Raw genomic sequence first — 27,331 nt, 5'->3', positions numbered from 1 at the left:
GTGCCTGTTGTGGGGGCCCGCACTGGGCAGGGGGGCATTGGTGCATGTTGTGGGGGCCCGCACTGGGCAGGGGAGCATTGGTGCCTGTTGTGGGGGCCCGCACTTGGCAGGGGAGCATTGGTGCCTGTTGTGGGGGCCCGCACTGGGCAGGGGGGCATTGGTGCCTGTTGTGGGGGCCCGCACTGGGCAGGGGGGCATTGGTGCCTGTTGTGGGGTCCCGCACTGGGCAGGGGGGCATTGGTGCATGTTGTGGGGGCCCGCACTGGGCAGGGGAGCATTGGTGCCTGTTATGGGGGCCCGCACTGAGCAGGGGGCATTGGTGCCTGTTGTGGGGCCCCGCACTGGGCAGGGGGGCCTTGGTGCCTGTTGTGGGGGCCCGCACTGGGCAGGGGGGCCTTGGTGCCTGTTGTGGGGGCCCGCACTGGGCAGGGGGGGCATTGGTGCCTGTTGTGGGGGCCCGCACTGGGCAGGGGGGCATTGGTACGTGTTGTGGGGGCCTGCACTGGGCACGGGGAGATTGGTGCATGTTGTGGGGGTATGGCTCGCAGGGCAGGGGGCGACACTGCACTTTGGAGGGGCTTGCAGGGCGCCATATTGCCCTTTGGAGGGCTTGCAGGGCACCCGATTGCACTTTGGAGGGGCTTGCAGGGCGCACTAGGCAGGTGGCAATGCTGCATGTTGGGGGGGCTCGCGCTGGGCAGGGTGCCGTGTTGCACGTTGGGTGGGCTCGCACTGGGCAGGGGGCCGTGTTGCACGTTGGGGGGAGCTTGCAGGGAGAGAGGCTGCACGTTGGGGGGCTCGCAGGGGGAGAGGCTGCACGTTTGGGGGGGGCTCGCATGGGGAGAGGCTGCACATTGGGGGGACTCGCAGGGGGAGAGGCTGCACGTTGGGAGCGGCTCGAAGGGGGGGACAGGCTGCACATTGGCGTGGGCTCGCAGGGAGGAGAGGCTGCATGTTGGGGTAGGCTCGCAGGGGGGAGAGCCTGCACGTTGGAGTGGGCTCGCAGGGGGAGAGGCTGCACATTGGGGTGGGCTTGCAGGGGGGAGAGGCTGCACATTGGGGTGGGCTCGCAGGAGGGAGAGGCTGCACGTTGGGGTGGGCTCGCAGGGGGGAGAGGCTGCACTTTGGGGTGGACTCGCAGGGGGAGAGGCTGCACGTTGGGGTGGGCTCAAAGGGGGAGAGGCTGCACGTTGGGGTGGGCTCGCAGGGGTAGAGGCTGCACGTTGGGGTGGGCTCACAGAGAGAGAGGCTGCACGTTGGGGTGGGGCTAGCAATAGGCAGGGGGTGGTGCTGCACTTTGGGGGGACTTGCAGGGCGCTGAGCAGGGAGCTGAGTTGCACGTTGGGGGGGTTCGTGCTGAGCAGGTGGCCGTGTTGTACGTTGGGGGGCTCGCAGGGAGAGAGGTTGCATGTTGGTGGGGCCTGCAGGGGAAGAGGCTGCGTGTTGGGGGGGCTCGCACTAGGTAGAGGGTGACGCTTCACTTTCGGGGGGCTTGCTGGGCAGGGGGCAGTGTTGCATGTTGGGGGGACTCGCACAGGGAACTCTGTGTGTTATTAATCTTCTCCCTTTGTTTTTCAAATACAGCTTGCGACTACTGGCAACTGGGTGTTATTACCCCTCCCCCCCCCCGTCGTCCCACCTTAGAGACTGAGAGAACAGTGTGGTCTAATCCACATCACACCTCCTGTGTCCACCAATGTAGTCAACGAGAGAGGATTTTTAAGGTAAATACAGAAATACAATTTTTACACCTAAAAGGCAGAGGACTCCGATACAAAAGATTTTTTTCTTTCATTGTCTCCAATGTCCAACATGGCTTAATTCTACGCATTGATTTCTAAAGTTCGTTGTTATATATTTGTATCCCCGACCTACTGTCTCCTCCCCATTACCCTGTAGACTGTAAACCCCTGAGGGCAGGGTCCGCTCCCCTCTCTACCAGTCTGTCAGGATTGGTTTATTTACTGTAATTCATATCTGTATTTTGTGTATGACCAGTTCCCATGTACAGCATGGAATCAATGGTTCTCTATAAAAATAAAACTGTAAATATTATTTTATTTTTTTTTTTTTTTTTAGAATTCTTGTTATACTTGTGTTAATAAAACTGTTCTAGAAGTGGGATGAATGTTCATTAGTATAATGATAAAGCTCGGTGTGACACTAGTGAACAGTAACTGCTGGTTGGATCTGTATCAGGCTGTGTTCACACATTGAGTTGTTGTGGAAACTACCTACAGCACAGTCCTGACATGTAGTAGACCCACAGTAAGTTGTTCAGATCTCGCTGACAATTTATTTTCTGTCTTTAGCAGCCCCCTGATCTGTGACGCCCTGGCAAAACCAGGTAATCACAAAAGTTGTCCACCCTCCTTGTTACCACCAAAAACCCACACCTAGGTACAACACACAGCCATTAAAGCCTAGCCACCCTCCTCATTATAATGACACACCAGTGGGCGGGATCAGGTGGATGAGAACGTCCACCTAGGGGTCCTGAGGTGTCAGAGGCGGTAACACAGTAGATGAAGTTTGGAGTTTGAACAGTCAGACAAGTGGAAGTTATAGTGGAGAGTGGAGTTCTAGTCTCACAGCGGAGTCAGGGGTAGGGGCCCCTGGACTACCTGGCTAGATATCACACAGAAGAAAAGTAGGCGATCGTGTGGTTCAAAAAATGCTTTTTATTAATTAGTGCAGAGAGATGAAAAGGGAAAGGCAAAACGGATTACATCACCGCAGTCGAGGGGTAAAGAGCATATTTAGATGTACATGCAGAGTAGCTGGCAGAATCCAGATAAACAGTGCAAAAAATGGCCCTTGAATTCGGTCAATATCCCATCAATTGTCCAGTAGCCCATTAATTATCAATATAAAAAATTACACATGCATTACTATTCACAGAGTTGAAGGCCCAGAGAGGTAGAATATCTAGAGCACAGTATAAAACTGCCGGCATACCAAAAATAAGGAAGCCACTGAAATATTCAAAACTGTGTAAGGAATGGCCACAGACACGGATATTTAACGGCACATGTGATATCACTATAAACCTACCCATAGACTGCACATCATAGGTGATCCATTCCCCCTTGGGCAAGGGAATTTTTCATACAGTGTACTATGACATGTGCCTATGTCGGTAACAAAGATCAGCACAATCGCAAAACGAACACATTAATAGGTACATAGATACATAACAGTGGAGACTGAAAACCGTCAAAAAAATTCCCACTGAAAGGATAGACTAAATCCAATAAGTGCTCCAGCAAATTAATGCGATCAAAAAAAACCGACAGAGGCACCTGTCCCCACATACCCGCCCAAAGGGATAAGACAATCAGAGTGCAACACATAGGGTACCAATGTACCATAAATAGACCGCTTCCATATAGAACTGTTTGGAAGTAGCACAAATACAAAAAGCCGCTGTTAGTCAGGATAAGCCAGCAACGAATAAACATTACCTAGACAAATATCGCTGCGGTGGTAATGCGCCCGATGCGCATTTCGGAGTGTACCTTCGAAGGTGCACAGAGAGGGTACTCGGACCCTGAAGCCAGGACTGGGACCAATGGCCTAGCTAATTAACCGATTGAGGGCAGGATTATAGGTCCTGTCCCAAACTAAGTCCCGAAAAGTAGACAACCACCCACCGAGAGGGATAGTGCCACCGCCAGGGCCTGTAGATCCCACGGGTCAGCGTCAGACGGGCACGGCTCCTCAGGCACACAGAAAGCCAGGAGTGGACTTCCGTGTTCCATAGCGGGAAGTCTAAAAACACAACCACAACTAGTGCAGAGGAGAAGACAGCGACCATCAGCTCGGGTGGGGGACCAGAGTACAACCGGCCGCGGTGGCCGGCCACCAGCACCTTGGTTTACCAAAAGACTCGTGTGATTTATTTAACTGTGAGTAACCAAAAATCCCCTGGTCCATCCGGGCGTGCAAGCCCCTGCCATCGCCATACCCTGCACAGAGACAGAGAGGGAGGGGGGAGAGACAGAGAGGGAGAGAGACAGAGAGGGAGGGAGAGAGAGGGACTGATCACCCGAGGCTGGTTTCTGGGCATGGTCAGTAGAGCAAGTAGGATCCTGTCTATCAGCATGCCAGCGTTCACATGCATTTGCATGCTGTTTAGTCAGGATCCAACAATTTGCAGTATTTGGACGCAGCTCAAAAACGCTACAAGTAGCGTTTTTGAAAAATGTTAAAATACTGCAAGTCGCTGGATCCTCACTATAACGCACGCAAACGCATGTGAACGCATGTTGATGCGAGTCCATTGCAAATGCATTGAAATGAAAACGCATTTGCACTGGATCTGTTTTTGCGTTAAAAAAACGTTCAGGACGCATGTTACAAAAACGTAGTGTGAAAGCAGCCTTAACAAGAACTGTACCTGTGTTCTTCCATTTCCTTACTATGTTCCTCACAGTGGAAACTGACAGTTTAAATCTCTGAGACAACTTTTTGTATCCTTCCCCTGAACAACTATGTTGAATAATCTTTGTTTTCAGATCATTTGAGAGTTGTTTTGAGGAGCCCATGATGCCACTCTTCATAGGAGATTCAAATAGGAGAATAACTTGCAAGTGGCCACCTTAAATACCTTTTCTCATGATTGGATACACCTGCCTATGAAGTTCAAAGCTCAATGAGGTTGCAAAACCAATTTAGTGCTTTAGTAAGTCAGTAAAAAGTAGTTAGGAGTGTTCAAATCAAGAAATTGATAAGGGTGCCCATACTTTTGCACCAGTCAAATTTTGTTTAAATGCGGATTGCACATTTTCTGTCAGTACATTAAACCTCATTTCAATCCAGAAATATTACTCAGTCCATCAGTTATTAGATATATGAAACTGAAAAAAGCTGTTGCAAAAACCCAAATTGTTATAAAGAAAAAAGGTTAACATTAATAGGGGTGCAACAAAGGGAAGAAAATCCAGCTCACCTGCCATCAAAGTCCATGCTTTCCTCCAGAGTGCACGAGTCCTGCCGGTCAGTCCATACCGGTATGTGTGGCAAAGAGTGAATAGAAAAAAGTGGGCTCAGCACTGATATAAAAATATATAAAAAAACTTTTTATTAGAATCCGGTTAAAACATGGTCTGGGAACACGTTGTACACAATGAAGAGCAGGAAAAACTTTACGCGTTTCAGACAGGCTAATAATTTAAAACCAAAAAGTCTCCTTAGTCATAAGCTCATGACTAAGGACACTTTTTGGTTTTAAATTATTAGCCTGTCCGAAACGCGTAAAGTTTTTCCTGCTCTTCATTGTGTACAACGTGTTCCCAAGAGTGTCATAGGCTATGTTTTGAGGGGAAATTTTAACCCCGCTCTTTACAGTTATTCACCAAAAAACCTGCCTAAATTAAAGCGAATGGAGCTGGGAGCCACAGTGCAGCCAGAACTTCAGAAGAATGCGCAGCCACGCCATTATATGGAATGTTGGCGTGTCACAATGCAGCCAGGGAAAGAGACAGACACAGACAGGGAAAGAGGCAGACACAGACAGGATAAGAAGCAGACATAGACAGGGTAAGAGACGGACAAAAAGAGACAGACACAGACAAAGAGACAGACTGACAGGGAAAGAGAAGAAAAGAGAGAGACAGGTTAAGAGACAGACACAGACAGGGTAAGAGACAGACAAAGACAGACAAAGAGACAGACACAGGGAAAGAGACAGAGGTAAAGAGGGAAAGAGACAGACAGGGAAAGAGAGGGAAAGAGACAGACGGAAAGAGACAGACAGGGAACGTTGCACTGGTTTTTGCACTCTGATGGAATAAAAAGAAGGAAGATTTTTCACTCAAGTGGACGCTGTCATTCTTGTTTTCTGACAGGGAAAGAGACAGACAGGAAAAGAGAGAGACAGGTTAAGAGACAGACACAGACAGGTAAAGAGACAGACAGACAGACACAGGGAAACAGACAGACAGGGAAAGAGATGGAAAGAGACAGACAGGGAAAGAGAGGGAAAGAGACAGACAAGGAAAGAGAGGGAAAGAGACAGAGAAAGAGAAAGAGACAGACAGGGAAAGAGGCAGACAGGAAAAGTGACAGAGAAAGACAGACACACAGACAGGGAAAGAGATTGAGACAGATGGAGAAAGAGACAGAGATAGAGACAGACAGGGAAAGAGACAGACAGACAAAGAGATAGAGAGAGAGACAGAGAGATATATACAGAGGGGGAAGCAGACAGAGAATGGGAGAGAAACAGAGAGACAGTTACTATCCCGGGCGTTAATACATTCTATTTATACATTCTATCCCGGGAATGTTAATACATTCTATTTTGTTAACAGCAGTTATTAACCCGGGCGAAGCCGGGTAGTACAGCTAGGGGATGGAGCATGATGAGGGGTGCACAGCATGGGGGATGGAGCAGGATGGGGGGTGCGCAGCATGGGGGATGGAGCACGATGGGGATGCGCAGCATGGGGGAAGGAGCACGATGGGGGGTGCGCAGCATGGGGGATGGAGCACGATGGGGGTGCACACATCCCCCAAAACACACACACACCGCCACACGCACAACACACCACACACACACTGGGAACCACAAACACCACCCTACACAGACACCCACACACACACAGACAACGCCGCACACACACAACACCCAACACACAAACACCGCGGCATACATATACGCACATACCGCGCAACACACACAGTGCACAAAACATACCTCCCCCAAAACACACACACACACTCCACACCCACACAAACTGCGCAACACACACAGCACCACACACACAGAACGCTGCAGACACACAGAGTTTCACAAACAACGCAACACACACAACGCAACACACAAGCACTGCTCTCACACACCCCCACACCCAGACACCACCCAGAACATTTACAGCCCCTACACAAACACTTGGTAACTACACACAACATCTATATATATATATATATATATATATATATATATATATATAAAACAAAAATCATACATTAACTACACAATACGTAAATTCTAGAATACCCGATGCGTTAGAATCAGGCCACCTTCTAGTATATATGTGTATATATATATATATATATATATATATATATATATATATATATATATATGTGTGTGTTATATAAGTGTGTGGGTATATATATGTATGTGTGTGTGTGTGTGTGTGTGTGTGTGTGTATATATATGTATATACTGTACTGCATATATGTGTGTGTGTGTGTATATATATACATACTGTACTGCATATATGTGTGTGTGTGTGTATGTATATATGAGGACCTAAAAAAATCAACTCCATTCTAGTGGTTTCCATGAGGAGCTGTCTGGATTGGAGTTGATTTTTAAAGGGAGAGATCCTCAAAAGATCAACTCTGTAGAGTTGCTAAAATGAGGGACTCAAAAAAAGTGTCTACAGTGAGGGCCTCAAAAAATCAACTCTAATCTAGTCACTTCACTAGGGAGCCGTCTAGAATGGAGTTGCTAAAATGAGGATCACAAAAAATCAACTCCATTCTAGATGTAACCCTACTCCGAGTCCCCCACCCTGGTTCTCACCGCTAGGGGGCGAGCCCTCCACGTGCTCCGTTGTCTCCCGCCTTCTTTGCCAGGAATCATAACAAACGCCCCACGTGACCGGAGACACACGTGACGTCACCGCTCTCCTCGCGCTCGGCTCCTCCCCGGCAGCCGGCACTGTCCGTACTGTCGCGCTCGGCGGGATGTTTTGAATCTCCCCGGATAGACGTGTTTCCTTCTCCTGCACCAGATTCGAGCGGCGGCAGCGGCATGGAGCCGGCACAGGCTGTTCAGGGGGAGCCGGCGGACATGGCTGTCGGCGCTTTAGTGTCACTGGAGGCGCAGAGTTTGGAGCTCGGGAGAGTGGCGCTAATGGGGCGCACAGACCGGCAGCCAGAGCCCGCAGCCAGCACACTGCACCTGCTGAAGTAAGTGTGCGGAGCCCGATAGCGGCTGCAGAGAACTACAGGTCCCAGCTGCCCCGCCAGGGCTGCTCCTGGGGCGGGAGAAGGCAGAAAGCTGCAGGTCCGTGTGCACACCGTGCGTCTGTCAGTCCAATGGGAATCTCCCGACAAAAGGGCAAAAACATCAACCAGAATGAACATATGCAGCAGTGTGAGGGTGGTGAGGCGGCTGTGGCCGGACCGCTGTGTGCTCACACCACAGGCGCTGAGAACACCGGACACAACAAGGAGTAAACCGCATCCGCTGACCATGTGTTCTGTCATGTGATGCCATTAAAAGGGTGCTCAAGTTATACTATCTCCAGGATCAGGCACCAGTATGCGCCAATGGGGCGCCCCCACTTATCGGCAGTGTCTGTGTCTGCCTGAAGTACCCCTGCACAGAGCCGCACACAGCGTCAGCTGATGCCTGGAAGCCGCCGGGGAGGAGGGCTGAGGCGTGGGAGCCGCCGGGGAGGAGGGCTGAGGCGTGGGAGCCGCCGGGGAGTGGGGCCGGACGCCTGGGAGCCGCCGGGAACTGGGGCCGGACGCCTGGGAGCCGCCGGGGAGTGGGGCCGGACGCCTGGGAGCCGCCGGGGAGTGGGGCCGGACGCCTGGGAGCCGCCGGGGAGTGGGGCCGGACGCCTGGGAGCCGCCGGGGAGTGGGGCCGGAGGCGTGGGAGCCGCCGGGAAGTGGGGCCGGACGCCTGGGAGCCGCCGGGGAGTGGGGCCGGACGCCTGGGAGCCGCCGGGGAGTGGGGCCGGACGCCTGGGAGCCGCCGGGGAGTGGGGCCGGACGCCTGGGAGCCGCCGGGGAGTGGGGCCGGACGCCTGGGAGCCGCCGGGGAGTGGGGCCGGACGCCTGGGAGCCGCCGGGGAGTGGGGCCGGACGCCTGGGAGCCGCCGGGGAGTGGGGCCGGACGCCTGGGAGCCGCCGGGGAGTGGGGCCGGACGCCTGGGAGCCGCCGGGGAGTGGGGCTGGACGCCTGGGAGCGATTTTTAATTTATTCCTCCCTTTCTCCGAAGAGCCTTAACATTTTTTTATTTTTCCCATAACCATATGAGGGGCGTGTTTTTTGTGGAACGAGTTGTACTTTTAAATGAAACCATCAATTTTACCGTATAGCGTACTATAAAACGAGAAGTAAATTCCAAGTGCTGTGAAATTGCAAGAAAAAGTGCAATTCCACAATTGTTTTGAGGGGGTTAGTTACCATGTTCATTATATGGTAAAGCTGACCTTCGTATATCATTCTCCAGGTCAGTACGAGTTTCGGAACTGTGTTAAAGGGAACCTGTCACCAGATGTGGTGACTATAAGCTGCGGCCACCACCAATGGGCTCTTGTATACAACATTCTAACATGAGGTATATAAGAGTCCAGGCCGCTGTGAGAACATAAAAATTAATTTATAATACTCACCTAAACGGTCGTGCGGTGGAGTTGGGCCATATGGGCGTCTCCATTCTCCGGGGCCTCTTCTTTCGGCCATCTTTGTCCTCCTTCTGAAACAGACTTGTGCAGGGAAAGATGTGGACTTGGCATGTGAGTCTGCATCAATATAAGGGACACTACCTAGGACGTAACTACATCCAAGGTTGTAAAGGGGTTTTCCCATGAACAAAGTTAATTTTAATCAATAGATCTTGGAATAATAATAATTTCCACAATTGTATGTGATTTAGATAAATGTTCCTGTGCTGAGATAATCTTATATATGTGCCCCTGCTATTTACTGTGTAATGGTTGTGTCTGACTGTACAGGGATATGGTCTGATCATACCACATCTCCTGTGCTGAGATAATCTTATATATGTGCCCCTGCTGTGTACTGTGTAATGGCTGTCTGACCGTACAGGGATATGGTCTGCTCTTACCACATCTCCTAGGAGGGGAGGATGCAAAGGAGAGGATACAGACAGGACAATATGGGATTGCAAATTATTCTTTTTTTGAGGTAAAACATTGCTTAAAAACAGGCAGGAACATGTTTTACCTCACAAAAAGAATCCTCTAGGATCCCATGTTGTAATGTCTTCATACTTTTTTGCTTCCTACCCAACACAGGAGATGTGGTATGATCAGACCATGTCCCTGTACGGTCAGACACGGCCATTACACAGCACATAACAGGGGCACATATATAAGATTACCTCAGCACAGGAAATTTAGTTTAAACACTTCCAATTGTGGAAATTTTTATTATTCCAAGATCTACGGCTTAAAATGAACTTTAAAATTAAGATTATTTAAAGGAGTTTTCCAGGACTGAGCAAACATGACTTAAAGAAAAATGCCATGGATTCTCTAGTATTGCTGCCTTTGATGTGAGTAGAACTAGGCTGCAATAACTTACACAACCTGTGTTTAGTAGAGAAATTATCTGTGTATTTCTATTTCTGAAGAATGCCTCGAAGTATCCGCTGTAACGCACTGTCCCTCCACATATGCCGTGGCCACGTTTTCTCTCCAGCAGCCACTACATGCTGGCACACATCCGTTATAGAGCTGGACCTGTGACCATCTGTGATCCCACTGGACTGGCTTCTAACAGGGTTTATCATGAGACCACTCCTAAAAAACACAAGATAATACTGTATCAGTTACTTTGTGTGTTTTGTTTTTTTTTTTCCTTCTAGAAAACTGGAAAACCTCAAGCAGCAAAAGTTTGAGCTGGAAAACCGGATTAGAGCAGGTATTGTCTTATGTGTGCGGTCTCCGCTACATCACACCATTGGGTCATTCCACATCAAGTGGACCAGTTTTAAAAATCGTCCCCACTCAACCTTCTCCGATTTTGCTGAAAATTTATAAGGATGTTTTGAAAAGAGGTTCTGTAAATTTTTAGGGCCAGATATCAAATACATTGGGCACGGTTGACCTTTCACTGGAGGGTCCACCAAGCCTGAGGCTTCAGCTAAGAGGATTTTGCAAACTTTGGCACATAGCCATTAGAGTTCTATACTGGCTATGATGCTGAAATTTGGCATACTAGCTCAACTTTTGCTGCTAAACACGATAAAATTATTACCGGCTATGACAAAACAATATTTCGGCCGCAATTTTGTGTCAAAGTAGCTTGTAAAACGTGTCGCATAAAATTTATGCCTAACTTTGCCCATATATAACTCAAGACCAAAAACCAATAGTAACTGGTGCTTTGCCCTGTACACCAAACATCTACATGACTTTGCATTGTTGCAATATCACGGTCAAAGCATATGTATTTGTGGAAATATTCACACCCACATATAACAAACCTTAAAAAAACGAATTTTACCTATTTTTAGGTAAAATTTCTCAAAAAGGGTACCCCTAAAATATATTAATTCTGATATCATTAGAAAGAGCACATTTTTCTCTACAAGGATCATTGGGTTTTTTTTGGAGTCTCTCAGTTTAAGAAAAGAAAAATGCTACTGAACATGGTGTTATTTATTATTACGCAATGAATGGTAACTTCACTATTCAAACCCTTGCGTTGGTCCATGGTGGTTATACCACAACCAATTCACTAAGGATTGGTATTATAATCCTATTAAGAATTGTAATAATGCTGTCTTTCGAGAATTGGCAGCCCCATCGCCTAGGAGCCATGGCCGATAGCCGTGCAAGGCCAGCCGCGGGCGGTCTCTTTATCGCAGGTTCCAAAGCCTGAGGGGTGGGTGTCTTTGCCTAGGATCCCAAGCCTAATATTGGGTATCTTTTGTTGGTTCCCAAGCCATAATGTTCAGTCTAAGTGGTCTGGAATTGTTGCTCAATTTGCAACATAATGGGTTCAGAGAAGCTGTATTGTCGGCCCATTGCTGTTGCAGCTGGTGCTGAAATTATTGCAATTATTGACTGCTCGGGAATCCAGCATGTATCATTTCTCACAGGCCAGTGAAAGAAGCTAGCTGGTCCATGAGGATGCATAAAATTTATTACTGCATCATGGTCGTCGACTGAAATTTCAGAAATATTTCCAATCCACCAGTTCCTATTGTAAATGCAGGCAATGTATTGCTCTGGCTGGAGGTTTTCAATTGGCACAAAAGGCATTTCTGATCTGACCGATCTATCTATATGGGCAACGAAAGATGATGGGTCATTTGACACCCTTGAAATGAGAATCTTTTTGTCATGAATTGGCACAAACTGGTGATTTTCTCTTGTTCCAGCAATTGTATGTCCATCTTTGAACCTTTCCTCTTGAACTACCCGTATTTCGTCAATTTTTTCTTTTGGAACAAAAAAAAAACTTGATTCCATGCAGTTGCTCATTGCAAAAGTTGAATAAATCCACCGGGGTCAGTATTTGGTTTTCAGTTGGGCGTTGAAGACTGGCACGAGCTGCCAACCTCTTTGATGTCCCTCCAATCCCATCACAGGGCGACTTTCCATGACTGCTACCAAAAAAATTGGTCCACGACATGGAATGACCCCATTGTATATATACGTCACAGTGGGATTAATGGTCTTCTGCCCCATTAAGGCTACGTTCACACAACCATCCCGTTTTTGCGGTCTGCAAAAACGGTCCTGTTTTTCCACAGATGCATCCATGTGACATCCGTTCCGTATACGGTCCGTGTCCCATCCGTGTGCCTTACGGGTTTTTTGGGGCTTTTTTTTTTTTTAGCGGACCACAAAATAAACGGAAGGAGGGTTACATACAGTCAAAAGATAGATGATAGATAGATAAGGAAGACATATATAATGTCCCACTCCCCAGCATTTTGTAGCCTCCATCCTTTAGTGCCTTTCATATGGCACTAAAGAGTGTTTAGCCTTGTATTTAGCCAAAAAAAAATAATTTAAAAAACAGACGTGGGGTTCTCCCTATTTTTTGTAATCTAAGGTGAAGCAGACCACACCTGGCAGCTTCACCTTAGCTGGTAATATAAAACAGAGGGCACCCCACACTGTTATTTTAAATTAAATAAAATAAATCATTTAAAATAAAAAACGGGTCCTCCTTCAAATTGGCTCACCAGCCAAGGTAAAGGGGACAGCTGTGGTCTGGTATTCCCAGAAGGAGGCGGTCCATGGTTATTGGATTCTCCCCAGCCGCCCCGGTAGTGGTGCATCTATTAGATGCGGCAATCCTGACGCTTCGCCCCAGCTCATCCAGTTGCCCTCGTGTGGTGGCAAATGGGGTAATATATGGGGTTGATACTACATGTGTAATGTCACCTGGCATTAGTGATGTCACAGTGTCTATCAGATACCAGACATCACTAACCCAGTCAGTAATAAAAGAAAAAATAGACAACAAAGACATTTTTATTTGAAAAAACACTCCCCACATTCCCTCTCTCACCAATTTATTGAAAAGAAAAAACGGGTCTGGCGTAATCCAATAAGGGGGTCCCATGACGATCCATACTCACTGTCCCAGTCAATAAAGAACAGAATGTTCCCCATTGGCTGGTGGAGCAGTGCAGTGACCTGAGGTAACATCAATCGGTCAGGCCAGGTCACTGCAGGGCATGGCATGGCGAGGGCTGACGTCATGAGGTTAGCTAGGTACATTACCTGCGGTGATGAACTCCGCTGAGCTTGTGACGTCAGTGCTCATCACTGAGTTCAATGACCGCTGCGATCTCACCTCAACTGTCGCGGGCGGCCCGTGACGTGACCGCTAGTCACAGCCTCTGGCCGCTCGCGAGACTTGAGGTGATATCACGGCGGACATGGAACTCGGTGAAGAGCGCTGATGTCAGGAGTACGGTGGACTTCACCGCAGGTAATGAACATTCAGGTGTAAACCTAGCAAATGTACAGACCAATACTTAAGTCAGGACAACCATACGTATGTTAAGGCTCCAAGCTTTATTTTCCATAAAATCCATTTAATCCTTTCCTAAGTTAGTACTGTATGTCCTACATATGGTCCCCTTGTATAGAGTGGGCTCAGAGGTGAGCCTGCATAATAACCATCAGACACTGTCACACAGTCAGGATCTGCCTTTTTAGCAGCAGCAGTCAGCTTGCTCAAATCGGTGCTGCTGAACCATACAAGTGCCGAGATCATCAGAGGGTGCCAATGGTCTTCAAATCAGAATATCATAGTAACAGAGAATTAGAGCAATGGTCTCCAACTTTTCTGACCTTGAGACCCATTCAGCTCTGACAGAGGGTCTCGAGCCACATCCAGCTCCCAGCCCACCTCTCACCCAAAGCCCAATTCCTACCTGTAGTATACTCGCAGTCAAACCTTTTCAGCAGAAATCATACCAAGGCAGTATACCAAGAACCAGGGGTTCCCACTATACCCCCCATTCAGATTTGATCTTCTGTGTGGCGCTGCTTGCAAAAGTCTTCATCTGGAGACCTGCCTTTCATATCGGTTTGTGAAACCTGATGCTTAGGCCTTAAGCTGGCAGACACTCGTGAGCCGCACATCACGGCCCTGCGAGCCACATGTGGCTCCTGAGCTAAAGGTTGGGGACTTCTGTATTAGAGTATATAGAACAAACAATCACAGGTTCAAGTCTCCCAACAAGACAAAAAAACAAAATCGAATCTCTTTTCACCCCGTTAATAAATAAATAAATAAATAAAAAAAACCCCAGCCTGTCATGAACAGCCGGGGGAGTCACTCAGATATCCCGCAGCTATTCACGGATTTGCCAAGAACACGACTACTCTAGCGCCCCCTTAGTGTCAGGTCAATTTTGGAACTGCCGAACAATAAGTAAATGAGGCTGCTGAGCTAATAATGCCAAATATTGGAGGTCTCACAGCAAGGGTAAATGTATATATCACCGATTCCCGCGAATGAAATATATATATATATATATATATATATATATATATATATATACCTCGGTACCCTTAATGATAGCACTCCAATAATTCTACACAACAATAATTCTGCTGCCACCACCGAAACTTAGTACAGGAAGTTCAGACACCCGTTACAGATAGCATAAGGCCCTTTGGGTTGTGGATTCATAAATATAGCGCATGAGGAAAGAAACTATTACATTTTATATATTTAATCCAAAATAGAAGGCAGTGTTTATAAAAATATACAAGAATTTACAAAAGGGAACAATACAAATACAGTATGCAGTTACATAAAATAAAAAGGAAAAAAATGAAAGATTACTACACCTGGTCACAGATTATGGCTCAGATATAGGGGGAGAGGCAGCCCCTTGGAACTGGACAATCCTATGCACAGCATGCATATCCTCTGGCATTGACACAGTGTGTACGAAGACACTGGCTTTTATTAACCTCTGTCTCACCCACAGCCCCCACCTCTGCTGACATCATGTAAGGGAGGGGGTTTTCCCCTCTTCCAAAATTATGGAATCCTCATGGTCCTAATATCTCCGTGTGGGGGCATCCCACGTGGACGATATTACATTCATTTTTTTATATTATGATTTTAGCAGAAGGTGGATACCACACAAGGGGGATCTGGTATGTTCTGGGGTACAGATATTAATTTGTGGCTCTTCCGTATGTCCTACGATTAAGCTTACATATGTGAGATGTGCGTTATGGAATTTCGAGATCAGCGGTATGCCCGCCATATCTGGGGGACATATGTATCTCGCAATATTAATACTTCCCCAACGGAGACAATACGGCTGCCCTAGCCTTTTGATCAGCAAAGCTATATTCCTGCAGGAAACTGGTACTCCGCCCCTGTGTATACAGATTGTAGTCGGAGCGTCTCTGGCTACGCAGGGGGTCTTTGAAGAGCTGGGGAGGGGTGTTGTAAGATGATTGAAAGGTACCTGTTAAATCTCCTGACAAGGAAATAGTTTCCTGGCTGTTAATTTGGTGGGGCTCTCGAGGGAGGGGGGGGGGATCACCCCTGATCCAGAGACCATGAAAACATATCTGCTTATTATATTTTCATGACACCTCCCCCTTCTTGACTGCGCTATGGAGGCAGGACCTCTCTGTACTCCTCCAGGCACAGCTCTGCAGTCTCCTGCTTGGTTTAGGCCCAACAGGGTGTGCTCTGGGTTCCGGGAGTTGCCCTGGCTGAATGCAGCACTGAGGTCCAGGCCCAACCTACCTGGATCCCACGGTACCCTTTCAGTTTTGATCTCGGAGACAGGAGTCTCCGTGGGGTCACTCGATAGTTCAAGATCGGCCTCTGCTGGCAGGGCAGTCCACACCCCCTGGCTAAGGGTAGCCAGAAGTGTTGATAAGGCCCCAACTCTACAGGAGCCCTCTTGGACCAGTCCTGGGTCAGCGATTGGTTCCTTTAGCCCGTTGCAGGCTGATGTCTCAGAAGGCAGTGCATTCTGAGTACCCAGTTGGAGGGTGACAGCAGATACATAGGCTGTCTCCCCGGGGGATAAAGACACCTTCATATCAGCCTGACTGGCTGAGGACCACACTTTCCTGTCACCCTGACAGGTTTGGGATACAACTTTCCGATCACTCTGCCAAGCTGTGGGCAACACGGGTGCCTCATCTTTACAGGTGGTGGGAGATTCTTTCCCGCCCTGCTGACAGGGGATGGGTACGTTTGTCCCATCCCTCTGACACAGTGGATCCAACTTTCCCATCATCTGGACAGGCGATGGGTACAACTTTCCCATCATCCTGGCCAGCTGGGGAAAAACCATCCTCACTACCTTGGCATGTTATGGGTTCTGCTTCCCCATCACATTGACAAGTAGGGAGCACAATTTTCCTATCTCCCTGGCAGGTTAGGAGGGCTGTCTGCCCCTCCCCCTGACAGGTAGTGAGCACCACCCTTTCACCCTCCATACCAGTGATGGGCACAGCTTTCCCATCATCCCGACCGGCTGTGAGAGACACTTTTGCACTACCGTGACAGGTTATGGGGTCTGCTTTTCCATCACCCTGACAGGCAGCTAACACAACTTTCCCATCGTCCGGGCAGGTCATGGATACGACTGTCCCATCACCCTGTCCACCCGTGGAAAACATTTTCCTCTCATCATATCGTACCACAGAATCAGGGCTAATCATGTAACAGCTACCACCGGCCATGTCACAGCCCATCGTGACATTGACAAGCTGCACACAGCCTCCTTCCTCATGGCTACCGTGCCTGTCTCCATCTCCCTTTGCAACGATTCTTACAGCTGTGAGGGGATCGTCAGCCACATCACCCCGCAGTGTGACATGGCTGAGTTCTGTACCATGAGACGCATCCCTCTGTGATACCTCAGGGTCAATGCTATTTATGGGGCAGCTACCACTGGCCATGTCACAGTCCGTCGTGACACTGACAAGCTGCATGTGACCACATTCCCCATGGTCCCCATGCCTGCCTCCATCTACCTTAGCATGGACACTCACTACCTTGGGGAAATCCTCAGCAGCATCACCCCGCAGAGTGACGTGGTTGAAGTTCCCTGCACAATCATCCACCTTATTTTCATGCACAACATTAATAATCACCTTCTGATCATCAATATTCGGGTCACATGACTTAACAGGGCTTACATCACATAACTTATCAACGGTGCTTGCATCACATGACTTATCAACAACATTTGTATCACATGACTTATCAGATTGGGGAAGATTGTCAGGGACGTATTGTGCCACCAACCACCCCAAATCGGTCCCCAATAAAACATTTGCTGGAAGGTCTCGGGACACCCCCATATCTTTCCATCCCTTCCCAGCACCCCAGTCCAGAGAAACTCGGGCCATTGGGAGAGATTGACGAACACCCCCAATCCCAGTGACAGTCAGGGTCTTCCCCGGGATAAGTTCACCAGGCAACACGAATTCAGGGCGGATGAGAGTTCGTTCTGCACCAGTGTCCTTGAGGCCCTCAGTGATGGTGTCGCCCACGGTAACGGGCTGCCAGTTCTCACGGGTTCGACCACCCGTCTCAACCACAAACAGGACATTGGCACTAGGCCCTCGGGCCTCAGGTGTGGGGCTCCTCCTTTGCCTCTCGGGACAGGCAAAGCCAATATGTACTGGTTGGTCACAGGTGAAGCACCAGCGTGTATCAGATGTAGGCCGGGTGCTAGAAGATGGGGCAGAACTTCCAGGAGGTCGGCTGGCAGGGGTGGTTGTGGTCATCTTACCGCCTTTGCCGCTGGCGGTGGAAGGCTTTCGCACCTCTGATGCACGGTTGGCCTCATACGTGTCGGCAATCTGGACTGCTTTCGCGGCCTCCTTTGGCTCTCGGTCCATAACAAACTGTAGAACCTCCACAGGACAAAGATGTAGGAGTTGGTCCTTCACCATTAGGTCCTTTAGCTCCTCAAAGGTTGTAATGGACAGTCCTTGGACCCACTGATCAGAGGTGGTTCGAAGCCCATCCACCACATCACTGTAGCTGTCATGAGGTCCACGCTGGAGGGTCCGGAATTTTTTGCGGTACACCTCTGGAGTCAGCTGGTATTTCTGTATTAGGGCATGCTTTATGGCCTCATAGTCTCTATCTATTGCTGGAGGAAGTGCAGCAAACACTTCCAAGGCCTTGCCTCGCAGCCCTGGTGTTAGGTATCGGGCCCACTGGGCAACTGGTACTGACTGCAAGTCTTTTCAAACCCCCTCAGAAAAGTGTCCAAGTCCCCGTCCTTTTCTATAACAGGAAAGTGCTCAGGCCGGAGTTTGAAGCTGCTGGCATTATTGGATTCACCGTTCAGTGGGGAAGGTGTCTGCTGCTGGGCTTGGAGGACCTTCAATTCATGGTCTCTATGGGCCTGACCCTCAGCTCTTTCAGGTTCTTGCACAGCTCTTTCAGCCTGAGCCTGGCGCTCAGCAAACTCGCGCTCTGCTTGGCGTTCTTGTAGCACAAACTGTAGCCGCGCTTGAGAGTCACATTCTCCCAGTTGCTGCAGAATCATCAGCAAGTAAGAGTCCCTTCTACTCCGGGGGCTGGCGTTGCTGCCAGACCCCTCGGAATCAGACAGTTCTGCGGACCGTCCTGGAGCTAGGTCCATGGCAAGGTCATGCCATGGCAAGGTGCTTCACTGGTCCCATTCTCTTGGGCCACATCGTGCTGGTCTTTGAGATCATCCTTCACCAAGGCACAGATTAGCATCTCTTTGGTCTTGTTGGACCCATTGAGGCCTCGCTCCCCACACATTTGGATCAGCACAGCTTTCTCATGCTTCTTATAAGCAGCGGCCATTCTAGCAGTCACTTGCCAAATAAAAGATAGGATAGAAAAACAAGAGAGGGGAGGGGGTAACTGCTACACGTACAGTATTGTTCCAGGTATATTTAAACACTGAGTTCGATCCTCAAAACTTTTGCAAGTTTTTAGTGAAAGGGATGATTGCTCAAACCAGATCATTAATGCTCTATATCCCACCGCTGCCACCAATTTGTCACGAACCACCGGGGGAGTCACTCAGATATCCCGCAGCTGTTCACAGATTTGCCAAGAACACGACTACTCTCTAGCGCCACCTTAGTGTCAGGTCAATTTCGGAACTGCCGGACAATAAGTAAATGAGGCTGCTGAGCTAACAATGCCAAATATTGGCGGTCTCACAGCAAGGGTAAATGTATACATCACTGATTCCCGCTAATGAAATAAATATATATATATATATATATATATATATACCTCGGTACCCTTAATGCTAGCACCCCAATAATTCTACGCAACAATAATTCTGCTGCCACCACCGAAACTTAGTACAGGAAGTTCGGACACCCGTTACAGATAGCATAAGGCCCTTCGGGTTGTGGATTCAAAAATATAGAACATGAGGAAAGAAACTATTACATTTTTATATATTTAATCCAAAATAGAAGGTAGTTTTTATAAAAATATACAAGAATTTACAAAAGGGAACAATACAAATACAGTATGCAGTTACATAAAATAAAAAGGAAAAAAATGAAATTACTACACCTGGTCACAGATTATGGCTCAGATATAGGGGGAGAGGCAGCCCCTTGGAACTGGACAATTCTATACACAGCATGCATATCCTCTGGCATTGACACAGTGTGTACTAAGACACTGGCTTTTATTAACCTCTGTCTCACCCGCAGCCCCCGACCTCTGCTGACATCATGTAAGGGAGGGTTTTTTTTCCCTCTTCCAAAATTATGGAATCCTCATGGTCCTCATATCTCCGTGTGGGGGCATCCCACGTGGACGATATTACCTTCATTTTTTTTATATTATGATTTTGGCAGAAGGTGGATACCACACAAGGGGGATCTGGTATGTTCTGGGGTACAGATATTAATTTGTGGCTCTTCCGTATGTCCTACGATTAAGCTTACATATGTGAGATGTGCGTTATGGAATTTCGAGATCAGCGGTATGCCCGCCATATCTGGGGGACATATGTATCTCGCAATATTAATACTTCCCCCAATGGAGACAATACGGCTGCCCTAGCCTTTTGATCAGCAAAGCTATATTCCTGCAGGAAACTGGTACTCCGCCCCTGTGTATACAGATTGTAGTTGGAGGGTCTCTGGCTACGCAGGGGGTCTTTGAAGAGCTGGGGAGGGGTGTTGTAAGATAATTGAAAGGTACCTGTTAAATCTCCTGACAAGGAAATAGTTTCCTGGCTGTTAATTTGGTAGGGCTCTGGAAGGAGGGGAGGGGAAATCATCCCTGATCCAGAGACCATGAAAACATATCTGCTTATTATATTTTCATGACACAGCCTATCTGGGTATTGCCACTTTTGTAAGGCTTCATTGATATGGCAGTATTGTTTCATCAGTGTTTCCCAATGCCAGAATGGAACTTACAGAGAAAAACTATAATTGAAGATTGACTCCTGTTCTGTGCTTTGGAGACGCTCCTGGTTTTGGCAAAAACTGATGAAATATTGATAAAAAAATACTGATGCATGAATGAGGTCTAAAAGATTGATCTTTCAAAATATATTAAATTAAAACCCATATGGTAAATTTTATAACGAAAAATAAAAGATCTAAGGCTATGGACTTTTCTTAAGAAAAATCCGCACCCTCTGGCAGAATACCGCACCCGCGGCAAAAGCCGCGGTAAAACCGCACCCACGTTTTTGCTGCGGTTTTCCGTGTTTTTTTTCTGCGAGTTGGTCCCTGCGGTTTTTTACCATTATCTATGGCAAAAAACGCAGGTAGGTACCTGCAGAAAAGAAGTGACGTGCTCATTCTTTTTGCTACAGAAACTCTGCAGTAAAACCTGTAGGGGGAAAAAACGCAGTGTGCACACATATTTTTTTTTTTCCCATAGGATTTGCTGGGGAATGACTGCAGAAAGGTTATGAACATTTTCTGCAGCAATTCATGCAGGAAAACCGCGGCAAAAACTGCAGCGTGTGCACAGGGCCTTACTACCAGAATTGCTTTTTTTTTTTTTTTTTTGTTAGTAGTTTTATGTAAAAAAAAAAAAAAAAAAAAAAAGCATTCATGTCTGTAGGAAGGGGATACCCCCTTTTTTTGCAAATGAAGTAAAAGCTCAATGGATGGCACGGAGATGGGAGCTGTACTAGCATCATCTGCAGCGGCTGTGGATGGTGCAAGCATCCAGACCAGTACATATTGCTCTGCGGGCCCCAGAAATAGATTTACATCAACTCTACTTCTGCTATGGCTTGATATCTATTAGGCCTCCTTCACATGTCCGTGCAAAACACTGACGTTTTGCACGGACCATGTTGAAGGTGCGTATGGCCATCCTTGTGCCGTGATTTTGGCACACGTGTGTTCTCCGTGTGCTATCCGTGATGGCTCATGGATAGCAGGAACCTTTTACTCGCCTGTCCCCCGGCGCTGCTGTTTCTGGGTCCTCGGTGCAGTGAATATTCATGAGCAAATACAGAAACCTCCAATGGACAACCATATTTAAAGTAATGGGCAGGTAAATAGTGTAGCTGCAACCATTACTACCAACTCTAACAATACTACAAAAACTGGAGAACAGAGAGTAAATGGTGCAAAATTCATTTATTAGTACAAAAGTTACACAAAGGGTTAAAAACAGACATAAGGTAACAGGTGGCCATGCAAAGGGATAATATATCAGTATGGGTCACAGCACATAAAGGTACTAGTATAGCACGTGGGAATAAGTAAGGAGTACACAAAACAACCTCTTATCTATATAAGGTCAGACAATACCATTAGAGAGGGAGCTCCTACAAAAAACCACGTTAAAGTGCTAGTGTGCCAAATCTAAGTGCCATGTGCGGACCAAAAATAAGGTGACTAATGCATGATCAAGAATTAACCTGCAGAGAATCCCCCCATCATCCTACCTACGTACGTTTCGCAGGCTGTGGAGGCAATACACAACCAGGCTTCTTCAGGGAAGGAGAGGGGTGCAGAGCCTCATCAGCTTTCCAATATTTATACTAGTAATGCGGGCACTTCCGCATACTTAATCCCTCCACGTGACCCGTCACCGCGTCTGCCAACGTCATAGTGTGGGCAGAGCTCGGTGTCAGGTGACCGCACACACGCATCCGCGGGCACCATAGCGACGGCGAGCATGCCGGCAACCAGACGGGGCAAACGCGGCGTGCGTCCTGGGACACATACATAGTATATAAAGCGTTGGAGTGAAATATGGAATACAATAATGGGATAACAATATATTAAAGCGTTATATGTAACATTGTAAGTGCCTTAAAGTGCCTCGGCAAGGTACATATCCCTTTGAGTGATCCTGTCCTTGGAATCCGCTTTTGGAAAAAGAAACACTACAGCGTTGAACTCGTATACTGTTTTTGATGCACTTACAAAGTTACATATAACGCTTTAATATATTGTTAACCCATTATTGTATTCCATATTCAACTACGACGTTGTCAGACGCGGTGACTGGTCACGTGGAGGGATTAGGTATGCGGAAGTGCCCGCATTACTAGTATAAATACTGGAGAGCTGAGGAGGCTCTGCACCCCTCTCCTTCCCTGAAGAAGCCTGGTTGTGTATTGCCTCCACAGCCTGCGAAACGTACGTAGGTAGGATGATGGGGGGATTCTCTGCAGGTTAATTCTTGATCATGCATTAGTCACCTTATTTTTGGTCCGCACATGGCACTTAGATCTGGCACACTAGCACTTTAACGTGGTTTTTTGTAGGAGCTCCCTTTCTAATGGTATTGTCTGACCTTATATAGATAAGAGGTTGTTTTGTGTACTCCTTACTTATTCCCACGTGCTATACTAGTACCTTTATGTGCTGTGACCCATACTGATATATTATCCCTTTGCATGGCCACCTGTTACCTTATGTCTGTTTTTAACCCTTGGTGTCAGTTTTGTACTAATAATGAATTTTGCACCATTTACTCTCTGTTCTCCGGTTTTTGTAATATTCATGAGCATAATGAGCGGGCCCGGAAGCAAGTGACAGCAGCGCTGAAGTCAGCAGCACTGGAAACAGGTGAGTATAGAAACTCATTTTATTTCAAACACACGTGTTTTCTCTGGTACATGTCACATGGATCACATCAGTGTGCAGTCCATGTGATAACAGTGCTACCGTAAAAAAAAAACAAAAAAAAACCGGACATGTTGCTGTGTGCACCACACGGACACGCGTCCGAAGTGAAAACACGGAGGTGTACGCAGACCTATTGCTTTTAATGGGTCTACATGTGTCTGTGTCACATGTACCAGAAATACGGATGTGTGAAGGAGGCCTTAGATTGTGCCCAACTGTGTTGGTGACAGGTACTAAAACTTTAGTATAGGAAAAATAGCAAAGAAATATATAACTACTGAAATGCTTGCAATGTAAAGTTAAAGACACTTTACTTGAATTGCTCAAATGGGCATGGTAAAAAAATAAAGATCTGCCCCCGCAGCTTTTGTCTTGGATGTTTGGCCTCCAAGATCCCAGTTATTCTAGGTGACTGGTTTTGGGGGTTTTTAGTAGTTGCATGGTAAGGCTACTTTATTTCTGATTCTTTTTTTTTCTTTTCAGAGGACATTTCAACAGATGATTTCCCCCCAGAAATCTTTACCACAGAATATCTGACTCAGACGTAAGTTTTCCCTGCAGAAATGTGTGTTCTTACAGGACAGACCAGCCGTGAATATACAAACATACATCTGTAGAAGGGCACTGCAAGCACAAAGGACTATTAATTGTATTAGTTCTTACATTTCTAGCATTTCCAAGTTTACAATGTAAGCACTTCAACATCGGAGGTGATTGGCGCCATTGACCTCATGCATGCACTGTCAGCGAGTACCGTATTTTTCAGACTATAAGACGCACTTTCGCACTTTTATGCCCCCAAATATTGGGGGAAAGTGGGGGGTGCGTCTTATAGTCTGAATGTAGGGCATGGCTGTGGGTAATGTGGGTGCTGCAGTGGCGCGGGTCATCAGTGGCACGAGCAGGCTGTGGCAGCACCTGCTGTGACCACGTGGGCCCGCTCATTTCATATGCACGCCCATCATCTCTCAGCGCTAAAGCTGGCATTGACAGGTGGGCGGGGGATGCGCGCATACTAAACAGCCGGCCCACATGATCACCCCTGGCAACTACAGCCTGGAGTGATCATGTGCGGCTGTATTCACTGCCCCCCACGCATCATCAGCGTGGGGTCCAGTGAATAAGTATACTCACTGGCCACGACCCCTTCAGCATCGCTCATCCTCCTGTATGCCAGCCGCGGCTGTGTGTGGTGACTAGCGGTGCGCACAGCGATGACGTCATCGCTGTGCACACGTGTCCACAGACAGGAGAACGAACGATGCTGCAGGGATTGTGGCCGGCTCCACACAGGTCAGCGGCGCTGCTGCTGGCACAGACTGGAAGAGGAGTGATGCTGCATGGAGCGAGGAAAGGCGAGTATGAACGTTTATTTTGTTGTGTGCCACAGGATGCAGGCCATACACAAGGATGGGGTATACAGCAGGGTGGGGGTATATGAGCAGGGTGGGGGTATATGAGCAGGGTGGGGGTATATGAGCAGGGTGGGGGTATATAAGCAGGGTGGGGGTATATGAGCAGGATGGGGGTATATGGCACGGTACCAGTAGGTGTGTGGGGTCGTAAAACCATCTCTATAGCTCACCTCTGATGTGTGAGTAGTGCCACTTAACCCTCCCCCCACCTTTGATATGTTTAGCTTACTGTCCTATATTTTCATTTACATTTCAAGGTTTTGGGCTTTTTTGATCGTTCTCCCAGCTTTTCACTTTTGTGACTGCTAGGAGGATAATTTTGATACTCATCTGTTCTCTTTTGGTGAACAGACAAAACTGTCTCATTTTCAGGGTATCTAAAGGATAACATTTTTCCTTGTGTAGTGTGACATGCCTGGCTTGCCTGTGTGCGGAGGCTTATAAGCCTTGCAGTGCTCTTGTGGGAAATATGCAAATTGCCTCTTCAGAGAATGAAAGGACTTGAACTCTAGTGCTACTTATTGGAAGTAGCAATCCTAAAAGTCAATATCGAGCTGAGTAGAGTCTTCGACATTTCTGAAGAGGCAGTTTGCATATTTCATTTCCCAGATGAGTATTGCATGATTTATAAGCCTCCTCACACAGACAAACCAGGCATGCCACTATCTACAAGGAGAAACATTACCCCTTAGATCCCATTTAGAAGTCTCTCATACAGCCAAATCAGATCTCATGCTTTGCACTGACGAGGAGAAATACCCCGAAACACCATGTCTGCAAATTGAGAAGGTTTGGCTTTTATGCTAAGTCATATGGCAAGGCTTGTTAAAGGGGCACTATTAACTTGGAGGATTGCTTCTTCCATTAGGTGGCGCTAGAGTTAACATCCTCTTCCTTTCTCAACAGGTAATTTACATAATCTCATGGTAAACATAGATTAGGTATATCAAATGGCCATCCTACCCCTTTTACTACAGCACATGGGCGCCATATAGGTTCCTTTGTAAAACTTGAATTCATACTTAAATGTTGAGAACTGACATTATTTTGTACTACACATTCCCTTCTTTAGGAAGTTCTGATCGGCCACAATTGTATTGACCGCGCCAGAATGAAGAACAATATTAGTTTTACAGAATAAAGTATTTTCCGCCTTTGTTTCATTGACTGACATGAAGGTTTCAGAATAACAAATACCCATGGCAAAGTTCAGGTTCAATCATATTAACTGACCTGTGTTAATTTTTAATTTTTTTTTTACAGGATTGAAAGCTTGAAAACTGATATTGATGACCTGAGGGTTACTCACCATAACAGATCACTGTTACTCCGAAGGCAAGTGTCCTCTCATAGCTCCGTCTATCTTTGCATTCTGATCTGGAGTGAAGTCAGGTTACCACCTAGGGTAAATAATAAGAAGTTCTACCCAAGGTGGCCATTTCCTACCTCATTAGAGATGGTATATTGCTGGGACATTCCATCACTATTGCTCACTGGTGACCCGACCACCACTGATTTTTAAAATGAAGGGACACAGCGCTGGTGTGCCGGGGGGACCATCATCTTTTAAGTTTTACCTGCTCAGTGGAACTCTTGGCCACCTCAATGTGGAGGGAGATGCATCCAGTCCATTCACTTTAAAGGGTTTACACTTCAAAAGCAGTGGGAATCCCAGAAGTCTAATCATCAGCAACCACAAAGTGTTGGGATATCCTACAGATCTGCCATTGTTTCTTAAAGGGAACCTCTCACAACTTTTTTGCCCTATAAGCTGCGGCCACCACCACCAGGCTCTTATATACAGCATTCTAACATGCTGTATATAAGAGCCCAGGCCGGGGGTATAACATAAAAAACATTTTATAGTGCTTACCTAACGGTCGCGCTGTGGGCCATATGGGCGTCTCTGTTGCCCGGTGCCGGCGCCTCCTCTTTCGGCCTGCTTCGTCCTCTTTCTGAAGGCTGTGTGCATGACGCGGCTACATCATACACACTCGCCGGTCCTGTGCAGGCGCACTACAATACTTTCATCTGCCCTGCTCAGAGCAGATCAAAGTGCACCTGTAGAGGACCTGAACGCCGGCGAGTGTGTATAATGTCGGACCCGTCATGCACCGCGGCTAGAGAAGAAGGAGAACAAAGATGGCCAAAAGAGGCGATGCTGGCACCGGACAGCGGAGACACCCATAAGGCCTACGACGCGACCGTTAGGTAAGTATTATAAAGTGTTTTCATGTTATACCCCCGACCTGGGCTCTTATATACAGCATGTTAGAATTCTGTATATAAGAGCCCGGTGGTGGTGGCCGCAGCTTATAGGCCGAAAAAGTGGAGACAGGTTCCCTTTAAGCAGTGAGTGTCAATTTAATGGAAGATTGTAACCAAAGCCAGATAAACCTTTGTGGTGGATAACATGGTAAAGATCATAACCGCATGTTACACAAAATATTGCGACAGGTGTAATAAATCCAGTCCTGCCATAAATACTGTATGTGTCTATATGTGTATAGACACATATAGAGTATGTATTGTATATACAGTATATTGTACTGTATATACAATATATTAGTAGAAGACCAAATTTAGCCGTCCGCATATTCCTTGATGC

The 27,331-nt window shown here is 47.4% G+C and overlaps 2 protein-coding genes across 3 annotated transcripts in view; one reads left to right on the top strand and one right to left on the bottom strand.

Moving 5' to 3' along the window:
* The window catches only part of LOC142254680 (uncharacterized), a 59,751-nt gene extending 52,104 nt beyond the window's left edge, over positions 1 to 7,647 (bottom strand). For both annotated transcript variants that reach the window (XR_012727302.1, XM_075325875.1), the window contains exons 1-2: positions 7,538 to 7,647; positions 4,952 to 5,054 (exon numbers count right to left, since the gene is read on the bottom strand). Coding sequence is in view for 1 of the 2 variants with exons in the window: in XM_075325875.1 (XP_075181990.1) it covers positions 4,952 to 4,958 (7 nt within the window). In the remaining variant the exon portion in view is untranslated. The remainder of the gene's footprint in view (positions 1 to 4,951; positions 5,055 to 7,537) is intronic.
* CENPH (centromere protein H) overlaps positions 7,633 to 27,331 on the top strand; it is a 59,055-nt gene continuing 39,356 nt past the window's right edge. Inside the window, exons 1-4 of the mRNA XM_075325862.1 lie at positions 7,633 to 7,926; positions 10,582 to 10,637; positions 23,792 to 23,852; positions 25,987 to 26,058. Of these exons, the coding sequence (XP_075181977.1) occupies positions 7,769 to 7,926; positions 10,582 to 10,637; positions 23,792 to 23,852; positions 25,987 to 26,058 (347 nt within the window). The 5' untranslated portion in view covers positions 7,633 to 7,768. The remainder of the gene's footprint in view (positions 7,927 to 10,581; positions 10,638 to 23,791; positions 23,853 to 25,986; positions 26,059 to 27,331) is intronic.

This window comes from Anomaloglossus baeobatrachus, chromosome 1, assembly GCF_048569485.1.
Source record: "Anomaloglossus baeobatrachus isolate aAnoBae1 chromosome 1, aAnoBae1.hap1, whole genome shotgun sequence".
NCBI classification, from domain to species: domain Eukaryota; kingdom Metazoa; phylum Chordata; class Amphibia; order Anura; family Aromobatidae; genus Anomaloglossus; species Anomaloglossus baeobatrachus.
This window is presented reverse-complemented; position numbering and strand designations above follow the sequence as displayed.